At 34.0% G+C, this 13,369-nt stretch overlaps 1 protein-coding gene across 1 annotated transcript; it reads right to left on the bottom strand.

The window, feature by feature from the left end:
• Positions 1–2,738: 2,738 nt before the first annotated feature.
• On the bottom strand, positions 2,739–7,665 carry LOC128030328 (uncharacterized protein C1orf232-like). Its single transcript, XM_052617853.1, has 4 exons — positions 7,536–7,665; positions 5,384–5,461; positions 4,993–5,096; positions 2,739–4,154 (listed from the first exon to the last, which is right to left on the bottom strand). The coding sequence occupies exons 1-4, from the start codon at positions 7,614–7,616 to the stop codon at positions 3,824–3,826; spliced, it is 594 nt and encodes a 197-aa protein (XP_052473813.1). The 5' UTR covers positions 7,617–7,665; the 3' UTR covers positions 2,739–3,823.
• Between the last annotated feature and the right edge of the window lie 5,704 nt (positions 7,666–13,369).

Here is a 13,369-nt window from a genome sequence, read left to right on the forward strand (position 1 = left end):
TGACAGTAAAATTGATTAATAACATACAGAGAAATCAATGTGAAACGCTGTAAGCTCACTTGCACGTAAATAGGTCAAACTTCCAGAGAACTTGCATTTGAGACGTATACCATTATACATTTCAAACATTTAGTTTTTTGTATTTTGCATTATTTTTTATGATCATTTCCATTACATTTACAGTACTTTAATATATTATTACAGGGAAAAAAATCACTGTAATACAAATAAAATATTTTTTATTTACATTCATAAACTTAGCACAACAAATAACATTAGAATAATTTATTATAATTCTTTTTGCATTATAGATGTTTATAATTTGTCATAAAAAAGTTGAAAATGCTGTTTTTGCATGATTTCAATACATCAAATATTTTTTATTCATATAAATAAATGTAGTAAAACAAAAAAAAAATTGAAAATTATAGTTTTTTGCATAACAGATGTGCGTAATTGAAATTAAATAATGTCAAAATGCAAAAATACACACGATCCTACAGAGAAATCCCTCTAATACAATTTTTTAATATTAATTAAATATCTACATAAGCGTATAACAACAAGGAATATTAGAACAACAACATATAGTTTTGATAACAATGATATCAGAAAAAAACTTTTTGACATTTGATTAGATTTTTGACATTTCTTGATTTACTTTTGATTCATGGGAAAGTGCTATCCATGAGCCCCTCCAGGCTTTTTTTTTAAATTTCCCAACACTTTTGTTCTGATCTAATATTTCTGTAAGCATGCACTTGCATATTACGCGGGGAGATGAAAGAGCCGGTAATCTCTTGAAATCTATGAACAAGCAGAAAAGGTAGCTTAGAGTTTCTCAGGCTCCTGTGGCTCGCAGGCTTAGCGGAAAAAAAATTCAAACAGGTTTTTCTCTACACCTCGTGTGAAAGGACAGCCACTTCAGTGTAACCTGCATGTTTAGTCCACTTGATAGACTGCAAGGCTTTACTGAGACATCAAACGGTAACAAATGGACGATTGTGCCACTTCAGAAAAAAACGCAGGCGAGGAGGTCAACACTTCTCTAACATCTGTTCACTGTAGTCCTCTGGAGTTGTATCTGTGTCTGTATCATGGGAAACTACACCTGGCCTCAGGCTGAGACATCAACAAACTCTAGGCTGAAAGAAACGGAAATGTAGAATGATGTCGATCTCATAAAATAGCATTTCATCTAAAATACAGAGAGAAAATTAATAAGTTATATTTTGCATAATCAAAAATAAATAAATACATTTAGCTTTTTTAATAATAATATAAATAATAATAATAATAAAAATGCTTAATAATGCATTTCTAGAACTTAATGACACTTTACAGTAAAAAACATTGTGAGATTATTTGCATGACATTTATGCACATTTAAACTCTAGAATCTCATAAAAAAAGATTTCATCTGAAATAAGAATAAAAAGAGAAATTAATACATTTTTGGCATGAAAAAAAATAAATAAATACATTTACCTGTTTTAATAATAATAATAATAATAATAATCATCATAATAATAATAATGTTTAATTTGTGCCTTACCAGAACTCATAGACACTTTACAGTTGAAATAAAAAATATATATAAAAAGAAAATGGATTATGAGATTATTTGCATGACATTTAAGCACATTTGACCTCTAGAATCTCATTCTCTCTCTCTCTCTCTCTCTCTCTCTCTCTCTCTCTCTCTCTCTCTCTCTCTCTCTTTGTAATTTACATTATTCATAATAATAATTAGTATTATATTCCCATTAGTGCAATACATTATTACAGAAAATATACTTTAATACAAACAAAATTATATTAATTAATGTACATAAACATAGTACAACAAATACAATTTTAATTTTAATATATATATATATATATATATATATATATATATATATATATATATATATATATATATATATATATATATTGCATTACATGTGTGTATAATTGTTATTAAAATAATGTCAAAATTAAGGCCCTAAGTTATGTCCTTTTCAACAGGTTTACCCAGAAAAAAGATACTAGAGAAAAAAAAAAAAAAAAAAAAAAAAAAAAAATTTTGCATTACAGATGTGTGTAATTGTCTATTAAAAATGTAAAAATGCATAAAATATGGTCCTATAATATGTTCAAACATTGGTTCCTCGAGTTCTATCTACAAACATGACACTTCTGTTTCCCCATTTTCTGTCTGCTATAATGAGCTACTGTTTCACGGCTGTATTCTCTTCTCAACACCTGTATGAGATAAACATACCTGCAGGCCATAAACTATGAAAGCCAAGCCACCAAATCCTGCATGGAGCAATATGTTATGACAGGCTTAGAGAGAGTTATATTACCGTGAGACAATGAAAAGTGCAGTTCAAGTCTGTCTCATGGATCACAGCAGTCCAGCAAAGACAATAAGTGACCTTCAAATCATGAAAATAATTGGCTAAAACTAGTTAGAAATTTCTTGTTTTAGTGCGGAATATGAATAGAGCATTCTTTCAGGTTCAATATTAAAATGTTTATGCAATTATACAATTTAGTGAAGCTCGGTTCGTTCTTTTAAGTGAACTGTATGAACCAATGCATTAAATCAGGCTAAATCTAGTTTGCTTAATGCATGTTGAAATGCTATTTTTCCAGTCGTTTTGGTGTCGTTTCTCGACTGTTCACTTCCAGGAACAAGCAGGGAAACACGTCATATTATTTTAAATTTAATAAAAACTCGAAACAACGTGTTTCTGCACCATAACTTTATTATATCATAAAATCATAAAACATCAAAGCAGGAAAATCCATAATTCAATGAGAGAGACTCAAGGACAGCGGACAAGACGTAAACACTTACATTAGACTTGAGAGACAAAACCATGTGTAAGGATTGCACAGCACACCACATGAGAACTACACCAGACTCATATTCTTCAAATGAGTAAATTAAACATTCCTCACATTTATCAATTGCATTTCTAAATATACAATACATAAAAAGTACTGCACATGATATACACTATATAAAATAGCAAAATCGTTCATCTGATTCATACTACGTTTTTCTTGGTGAGAATGTTCCCCTGGAGTTTTCAGACCACATTTAATCTCAGTGTTTACTTTGCTAATTATTATTGCACTTAATCTTCAATTACTTGTAAGCAATTGATTTATACCTGATGACAGAAAATCAATGTAAATAATAAATGTATTCCCATCATTATGACAAATAATAAACTGTATGTACTGTAAATCTGCATGATATTTCAACTCGGATATTAATACTTCATTCCCTGATTTTTTTCCCGTATTTTTTTTTTTTTTTTAAGTCAACTGTGTAATTTCTGCTTATCCACATTCAGTTGATAATTTATTATTTTATCATTAAAGTTTCTAGGTGGTATACATTCTTTGTAAGGAAACTATTTTACAAGAGGAAAAGAAAATAGTTGGTATTTTTAAATAAACTTCACTTTATATTATATCTAAATTTATAACATATTCATGGCCTATAACTTTTTTTTCCTCAAGATATATTAAAACTTTTATCTAATTCATTGATATTTTTTAGTGCATACGAAATGTGCAATTTCTTCTGCACCAAATGGAATTGCACAGAGAATGATTCAGTAATGGACAGACGTTTCTCATCACCAGCAGCTCCCACATGAATACCAAGCAGTCCAGGCCCACAGAGGCCACAGTGTGGGTCACGGTCGATGCTTTTAAATGGGTTTGGTGAAATGCGATCGCTGTACATCTGAGTGATAAGGCTGATGAGAAGCACTGTGGCCCCTGTGGTCTGAACTGGGATCACCGATCTCACTGTTGGCTAGTTACTCTTGGCCATGCTTTTGGTCTTCAGCTCAGCTAGTTTGCTGGTGACAAAGTTCCACTTGAAGGCCGGTGTGTCGTCACTCCCTTCTCCCAGTGTGGCGTATTTGGAGAAGCTGTTTCCAGTGCCGCTGTCGCCCGCCTCGGCCTGGTTGTCACCATCTTCTGCTCTCGCTCCGCTTTCATTGCCCACCTCCTGACCGCCGTCGCCTCCTGCCTCCGCTTGCCTCATTGCAGCTTCTTGGTGCCACTTAGTCGCAAAGCTGTCCCAGAATCCAGTGCTGCGCTTGTTGGGTTGTGGAGGCTCTTCGGGCTTCACTGCCAATGGACTGAAAAAATGATAAAGGCTACTTGAAATGAAATGTATTCTGATTAAATAAATATTTTTGCAAGAAACATATTTAGCACTATATATATAAAAAAAAGCAAGGATGCACTAAATCTATCAAAAGTGACTGAAAAGAAATGTTTAAGACTACAAAAGATTTCCATTTCAAATAAATTCTGTTCTTTTGAACTTTTTATTCATCAAAGAATCCTGAAAAAACATTTTCCAAAACAATTAAACAAGACTTCGCAAAGTGTCTGTGTGTGTGTGTGTAAATGAGGTGCAGGTGTGGCAAGGAGATTAGCGGATGAATGAGGTGCAGGTGTGGCAAAATGATTAGGGATGCAGTGACTCATGGGAGATGTAGTTTAGGTGTGGTGCAACGGTATGAGAGGTGCTAGTGTCCAAGTGATGATGTGGTGACATCTGATGGTTGTTGGGTGGAATGGTCCTGAGTGGAGTGCCCTCTACTAAAGTTCATGGGCACTCCAACTAATGATCGTGAAAATGAAGACTGGAGGAATGATGCTGCAAATACAACTTCGATCAGAGGAATAAATTATATTTTATAATATATTCACGTAGAAAACAGGCATTTTAAATTATAATAATATTTTACAATATTTACTGTATCATTAAAGAATCTTACAGACCCCAAACATTTAAAAAATCATTTAAATCTAAAATATTTAAGTATGTTATAGTAATGCCTGATAATTTTCCGCTTTTAACAGTGTGAAATGCAACTTAGATTTTCCCTTTCTGTTCCAAGGAGACTAAAACATTTGCTCAACATGCTTTCCCGGTAGAAATATAAACGAATGCATCATAACACTCACTGATCAGCTGCCGGCTGGTTGTCTGCCTCCAGAAGCTGGTGTTCATCCTCCTTGGTGAACAGAGATGAAACACTTTTCCAACCTTTAGCTCCGGCTCCCTGCATCTGAGAAATAAACACAATGATTCAGACCAAAAACATCAGATAAATATAGCTGACATGAAACTTCAAGAGCCATTTCAACAGTATATATATATATATATATATATATATATATATATATATATATATATATATATATATATATATATATATATATATATTAACTACCCATGTACAGTGTCTGACTCTTAAGTACACTTTTATACTTTTTTTTCTCCCTTCCAAAGTTAACAGAAACGACAATTTATTTAATAAACTAATGATTTATAATATTTATTTTCCAGGCTTACTCTCTTGGCCAGCTGTGTCATTGCACCGGGTCCTTCATCAGACTGGACAGGCGTCATATCTTCAGCAACATCAGGGACCTTCACAGACAAACATTCATCAAAGACTGAAAAAGGAGACATCTAAATTATAAATCTAAACGTCTAGATTTTACTCAAGTAAAAAAAAAAAAAAAAAAAAAAAAAAAATTAAACACAACTAAATCTTCCTAAATAAATAGCTCTTTGGCATTCAAAAAAAGTTAAATGAGATAAAAATAGCTATTTAAGTTTACATATGCAAGTTCTAAAATCTACAGAGAAGACTAGCTTACATACGTACATTAATGTCTCCCTCGTGTGGTTTTCAGCAAAACTACACCAAAATTGTCTTATTGTCCCAATAAGTTAATATTGTCTACAATACTGAGGTGCAGATAATTGACACTATTTGCAATAAGTAAAATTTTTGCACAGTGTAAATAGAATCTAAAGTGTAAATACCATATCACTAAACAAATAATTTGAAAAAATATTTCAAAAGCGTAAATAGCATCTATTGCTAAGAAAATATGCTAAATAAAGAAAACACGTCAAAATGACACAGTGACAGAAGTGCAGTGTGTTTAATAACACAAAGGTCGGCGAAAATAACTTTCAGTAGACTAAATCTCCACAAAGCATTTTTAAAGTTGTGAAAATTACATGATTTTGGACTTTTACAGCGAAGACTGTGCTTTACACAACACTGTTTTCCTAAAAACGGAAAAGCTTTAATGCGTTTTGGACGTTAATTTACACGACAACAGTGTTTCAGGAGCTTTTGAAACTTTTGAAAACGGTTCTCAAAGTAGAAGTTTTTGAAAACTATAGCCTATATCATTTGCAAACCGCTGAACTCTTGCACATTGTGTTAATTATGTATGTTGTGGAAGTGGGTTAGTTTTGACGACTGTCCCCCACAGCCTAAGTCTTCATTCACATTAAATTCAATACTGTATGGCGTCTAACTTGAAGACCTCTTTAAAACCAGCAAACTAGATCAGCTTGACCAGAAAACCACTTTCAGCTGGTTTAAATGAATTCATGTAAATATGATCGACTGTAATTTTAAAGGGTAAAGAAATACTGTAATGACTTTGGAGTGAGTCCAGTCATGCATGCAGTGTTTATCTTGACTAAGCTTCAGTAATCTGTTGGCATTGCTGTGTTGTAGCAGGCTGTGGAAACTATGCAAGTTCACTGGTAAGCGAGAGGTCACACAGACAGTCGAGAACTGTGGGGAATCTGCCAACAAACCCAACACACACACCCTATCCGTCTCGAATCAGTCGCTGGAATGCCATCCTATTCCTATCACCCCCGTAGATCCAGTTACAGGCCTTTGAAAGTGGGTCAAGGCTTCCCTTGATCAGATACTTGACAGAACATTTCAAATATGTTAACACATCCTGAACCTCAGAAATGCATTTGTTAGGTTTTTTAAAACACATGCTTTAGCCAATCAACATACTTCAACAGGAACAGAAGAAAGTGTCCTTTATTCCCCAAAAAGATTAACTTTAAAAGGTTCAGATAAGAATATGCTGTTTAACCTAATTTTTTTTTTTTTCAACTGATATGTCACTTAATGCAATCTTTTCTGGGGTAAAGTTGGGATATACTCTTAAATACTGATTGCATGCATGCATATTCATGCAATCACATGCTCAGAGGCCTTATACTAGAAATAGATTGATATACTGGCCAGACTGACTAAATTGAATTATGCTTATTAAATAAAATTGTATTATGTATGTACTGCCATTTATGCACCACTGATATCGGGATTGTGATTCGTCATTGAAAAACTCATATTGGTCTGTGTAAGTATTTGCAAATAATGTTAACTTTGTAAAAAAAAAAATTTAAAATAGCAGATTTATGCTGATTAAAAATAACAAATAGATGCAAATATTAATAATTGTTTTTTTTTTAGATATCTTACAGATTTCCTTTATGTATGCCTGACAAATATGCATTAAATTAATGTTGTTAGTTTATGTTAAAACCATGTAATCCAAATGGATGTAAATGTTATATGCAATTCAAATACATAGAAATTTAATTTTTAAGGCTTAATTATTTATTTAATTTTTTTTGAGTGCATGTTCACCCATTGCTTTAGTGGATATACCTCTTCCACCGTGTCTTCCTCCATGTCCGGGTTGAGGGTCTTCATGACCTTACTCTTATAGACTTTCCACATAGGATTCATGACGGACGCCTTCAAAAGATCCTCAGATTTGTGCAAAACTTCATAAAACAGTCCAAAGTATCTCTACGCCACCATCAACAAACTCCCAGCCTTAGTTTAGCTCTCAGTCTTTAACAATATCCCTGTTCCATCAGGAAGAGACAGTCAGTTTTCAGTGCAAGATGAAAACAAGCTTCTCCTCATTATGAAAAGAAAAACTCTGGGAGCTGGTCGAGTCCTTGAATTCAGTGTGAAGTAGATGAAAGAGGCAGTTTGAGCAGGGAAACACACACACACACACACACACACACACACACACACTGTGACACGGCTCCGACGTCCAGCATCAGTTACCTGGAAACAGGTGTGGGTTTCCTCCTGAATATTTCAAGCAGCTCCGCTAATAGTTGAGCTTCATTGTTGGCAGTTTTAAGAAGAGCACGCGTGTAACATTAACCCCATGCACTCAACACATATAGATGTCACGTCTCAATGACCAATAAGGTCAGATCTTTATAAAATGTGCTATTTATGATATTACTATTCAAAGTGCTCAATAATTGTTCTTTGAACACAATTTCAAACCCTTAAAGGTCACATGCCCAGGTCTTAAATTTAAAAGAAGGTATATTATAAAATAATATAGCTTAAACACAAACCTGACTACCTGACTACACCATTTATTTTGCCCCTTTTAAAACTTTATTTAAAAATTCTATTTATTTATTATTTACTATGCTGTGGTAAATACATGATTATGGTTAGTTGCATTATTTCATCAAATTTTTCCTTGTTGCTGTGATTTACATTGTGACATTATTTTTATTATATATTTTTCCTAAATTCCCATTACTGTAATGCATATTCCCATTACTGTAATTATTATTTTATATTTTTTTGTAATCACATATTAAATTAATATATACATTATTTGAAATATAATAATTGAAATTAAGCTATATATATATATATATATATATATATATATATATATATATATATATATATATATATATATATGTATGTATATATATATATATATATATATATATATATATACACACACACACACACACACACACATAAAATCATTAGATGAAAAATCTAGTTTTAAGAAAGAAATAAAATGGCAAAAAATTATTTAAAGTTGAACTACTTAATTATAATATATAGATATGTAAAAGTATATGTAAAAGTACCGAATTAAAAAAAAAACTGAAATTAAGCTAAATATAAATATTTGTGATTAATGAAAATTACAAAAGCATGCACATAACAAAACTACAAACAAAAATTTAAATGTAAAAATAAAGTATAATTCAAAATATTAATAAATTCTAAAATATTATATAAACGATAGTAGAACAAACACCTAATTCTCAATGGTAAAACGTAAAAAAAAAATTATATTCCTATAATACAATCGTTTTATTTTAATCATGTGGCAATGGTTAACAATGGTTAACAATTTCTATTTATTTATTTATTTATTTTTCGGCTTAACATTTCTAGGATGAAAATATTAAATATTGAATGAATAATTGGCTATAGATCAGAAGACAAACAATTGATCAAATCTGAATATATATCAGTAAAACCAACAGTCTAGAGGAGCAGTGTTTAAAGCTGACTCTCCACTGCTGCATGTTTTCTCTGACCTGTGCTTTCATAATCACTATAGAGGCCTGTGAATGGCAGCCATAGAATCCAGCTCATCGAATTATAATGTTTGTTGTGTCATTTCACCTGACACATTAGTTTCCTGTAGCTTGTTTCTTCTTGTTAACCTGATCTGAAGTTGCCAGTGAAATATATGGGAACAGACATGATTAAAAATGTATGCTTTTGAGGTGTCATTTACCTCTGGAAGATCTGTGGCGATTGCTGATAACTTTATACTGGAGGGTGATTTAGAGCTTTTCAGTTTTCTGGTCTTAGACGTATAGGCTTTATATTTATTGACATATAATATCCAAGATAGGCCTATATTTGAACCTGGATCTCGAGTCTCATGCCTTTTCACTTTTCTTTAAATGCGAGCCAGATTTTTTAAGGTTGAGTTGTAACTTCAAAGCAGCATGAGTTAGAAACACTGTTTTCGGAGAGATGCTCATGATGTGCTGCATTGAGTTTCACTGGTTTCCATTATTCAGAGGACTCTGGCACAGCTATTCATGCTTGGGAACCAAATCCTCGTCCTGTCGCAACAAGATCAACCAATCAGAACAACTGCCCAGAAACGACTACAGGCTATGGAGAACATCCAATAATCAAAGAATTTGCATGCAAACCATCATTTGCATGTTGTTTCAAACCGGTTTGACTACTTCTAATGAATATTTAATCCAAAAATGAACGTTTGCTGAAAAGTTGCTCACAACTTTCATGCCATCCAAGATGTAGATGAGTTTGTTTCTTCGTCAGATTTGGAGAAATGTAGCAGTAGCATTGCATCACTTGCTCTGCAGTGAATGGGTGCCGTCAGAATGAGAGTCTGATAAAAACATCACTCCAGTCCATCAGTTACCGTTGTTTCATTTTAAATATGAGTCCATAATCCATAATAACGCTTCCTCCAGTGAAAAAGTCACCTGGTCTGAATCAGGAGAGAAATCTGCACAGACCAAGCACCATTTACAAGACAAAACAGCTCTAAACAAACATGTGGATGGATTTTGATGGGACAGACAACAGGAAACTTATATCACTGGAGGAAGTGCTATGGATTTTAGCTAGAAGCAACATTTTGAAGTTAAAACAACTTAATGCTGGATTTGTTTCAGCTTTTGTCTTCTCCAGATGTTAACTGATGGACTGGAGTCAGTGCTTTAAGTGGGCCGGTACGCACTGGAATTCAGTACTGGCACTTCCAAATATAGCTCTTGAGCGTACCTCTCTGTGCGCCCAGAACGTGCTTTTAGCGTACCGGTACGTTCATTTGGACATCTGCTTTAATAGATGTTTTAATCCTTTGCCTGCGCTGCCGCTTTTCAGAGCGCCCTTCACATTGCACGCTTCCTAATTCTTCCTAGTTCAGTATGGAGCGTGAATCATTTGAACCAGTTCGGGAGTTCGGAACGGGTTCGCGAATCATTTGAGTCAGTTTGGGGATCGCGAATCATTTGAGTCAGTTTGGGAGTTCGTAGCGGGTTCGCGAATCATTTGAGTCAGTTCGGGAGTTCGGTTCGCGAATCATTTGAGTCAGTTTGGGGATTGTGAATCATTTGAGTCAGTTTGGGAGTTCGGAGCGGGATCGCGAATCATTTGAGTCAGTTCGGGAGTTCGTAGCGGGTTCGCGAATCATTGAGTCAATTTGGGGATCGCAAATCATTTGAATCAGTTCGGGAGTTCGGAGCGGCTTCGCGGATCATTTGAATCATTTCGAGAGTTCATAGCGGGTCCGCGAATCATTTGAGTCAGTTTGGGGATTGCAAATCATTTGAATCAGTTCGGGAGTTCGGAGTGGGTTCGCGAATCATTTGAGTCAGTTTGGGGATCGCGAATCATTTGAGTCAGTTTGGGAGTTCGTAGCGGGTTAGCGAATCATTTGAGTCAGTTCGGGAGTTCGGTTCGCGAATCAATTGAGTCAGTTTGGGGATCGCGAATCATTTGAGTCAGTTTGGGAGTTCGGAGCGGGATCACGAATCATTTGAGTCAGTTCAGGAGTTCGTAGCGGGTTCGCGAATCATTGAGTCAATTTCGGGATCGCAAATCATTTGAATCAGTTCGGCAGTTCGGAGCGGCTTCGCGGATCATTTGAATCAATTCGAGAGTTCGTAGCGGGTCCGCGAATCATTTGAGTCAGTTTGGGGATTGCGAATCATTTGAATCAGTTCGGGAGTTCGGAACGGGTTCGCGAATCATTTGAGTCAGTTTGGGGATCGCGAATCATTTGAGTCAGTTCGGGAGTTCGGTTCGCGAATCATTTGAGTCAGTTTGGGGATAGCGAATCATTTGAGTCAGTTTGGTAGTTCGGAGCGGGATCGCGAATCATTTGAGTCAGTTCGGGAGTTCGAAGCGTCTTCGCGGATCATTTGAATCAATTCGAGAGTTCGTAGCGGGTTCGCGAATCATTTGAGTCAGTTTGGGGATCGCAAATCATTTGAATCAGTTTGAATGCAGTAGCTCTTTCTAAGGGTATTTTTTCAAAATCCTTTTGCACATTTTATTTATGTTCAGTAGTTCTTTCTAGCTCAAGCAATGCTGAATTTCTCCAAATCGGATGAAGAAACAAACTCATCTACATCTACAGGATGTGCCTGAGAGTGACCACATTTTAAGCGAATTTTCACTTTTGGGTGAACTATTTCTTTAAATGAATCATTCACCCAAACAGGACAATTCTGTCATTATTCAATTTATGTATGAGTAATGTGTGGGCTGTTTGCAGTATTGTACAGTAGTGAACAATCCTTTAACATACAATGAACTCATTTTTGCAAATTTCCCAACTTGGGGGTGTGGAAACTAATGCCATTGCTCTACAATTTACAGGTGGGGCCCTAGAAACCCATGAGATGGCATGAGTTTACAAAAACATCTCAATGACAGGATTGGGCATGGCTTATAAGCAGAAACAACATGTTTAAAGCTCCACATACATCAAAAGAATTACATTTGATAGTCCTGACATCATATTACATCCGTTTATGTCATGGGTTCATCAAGGAGCTAAAAACAGGGGCACGGTGAACATCAACAATAGAGTTTTTGTGACAAAACCTGAAACCTTATCAAAGAACGTTGTGAAAAAACTCTATTTGACTCCAAATCAAAGCTTCTGGCATAAATCTTGTCAAGCGTGGTGATGACAGCATCATGTTTGCACAGCCAAATGTGAACTTATAACACCCACAATGATTCAGAGCTGTTTATTTGGTTTCTTTTGATTTATTTTCCTTTATTTAAACAAGTAACTTCAGAATATGATTCTTATTTGCGATGACACCCTGTTTGAGAATGCCATGGGAAAAGCCTTTTTAAATTGAGATACTATTATTCATGAATAGAACACAAATAATAGTGCTTTGGTGGAAAAATAAAGCAATGTTACATGCGAATTATAAACTTTCAATATTAAAAATAAAATGTATGTTCTGTACTTTTTTTTTGGTATAATGAACAGCTGTCTGGCTGATCTTCATATTTTTTCAATGTATTTATATTTTCTTACCTTTCTGGGTAAAATAACAGCACTTATTCGCATTTCATCTGACGTAAAAATAATTTTTCAATTAATAATAAGAGTCAGATCACAAAAATCACCTGAAGCATAATACATACAGTGCAAAAAATTGCTTTTCAAGATTATATTTTTTGTCTGGTTTCAAGCCAAAATATCTACAAATTCTTAAATCAAGAAGGATTTTTTAGATTTTCTCTATTTTCTTATTTTCACAAAAAAAAAAGAAAAAAAAGTCACATTTAAGTGAGTTTTTGCTTCAAACAGAAAACAAGATTAATATATATATATATTGTATTGTGAAAATCTTTCATGATTTAAGAATTCTTAGATATTTTGGCTGGAAACAAGAAAAAAAAAGCTAAGCTTCAAAAGCTTTTTTTTTTTTTTTTTGTGCAGTGTACATGAACTGTGCTTATTTCATAACACATAACCACACCCACCTTAGTAAACTACACAAAGTAAGCCAACTAATAGTAGCAAGTTAAATATTGTTTAGAAAAATAATAATTTATGAATAGGCTACTTTCTGTGTGAGTGGTGATGATTATGATTACTATCGTTTTGTTTTCTTTAACAGGGTTTTTAAATG

Source organism: Carassius gibelio, chromosome A16 (genome assembly GCF_023724105.1).
Source record: "Carassius gibelio isolate Cgi1373 ecotype wild population from Czech Republic chromosome A16, carGib1.2-hapl.c, whole genome shotgun sequence".
In the NCBI taxonomy this organism is placed as follows: domain Eukaryota; kingdom Metazoa; phylum Chordata; class Actinopteri; order Cypriniformes; family Cyprinidae; genus Carassius; species Carassius gibelio.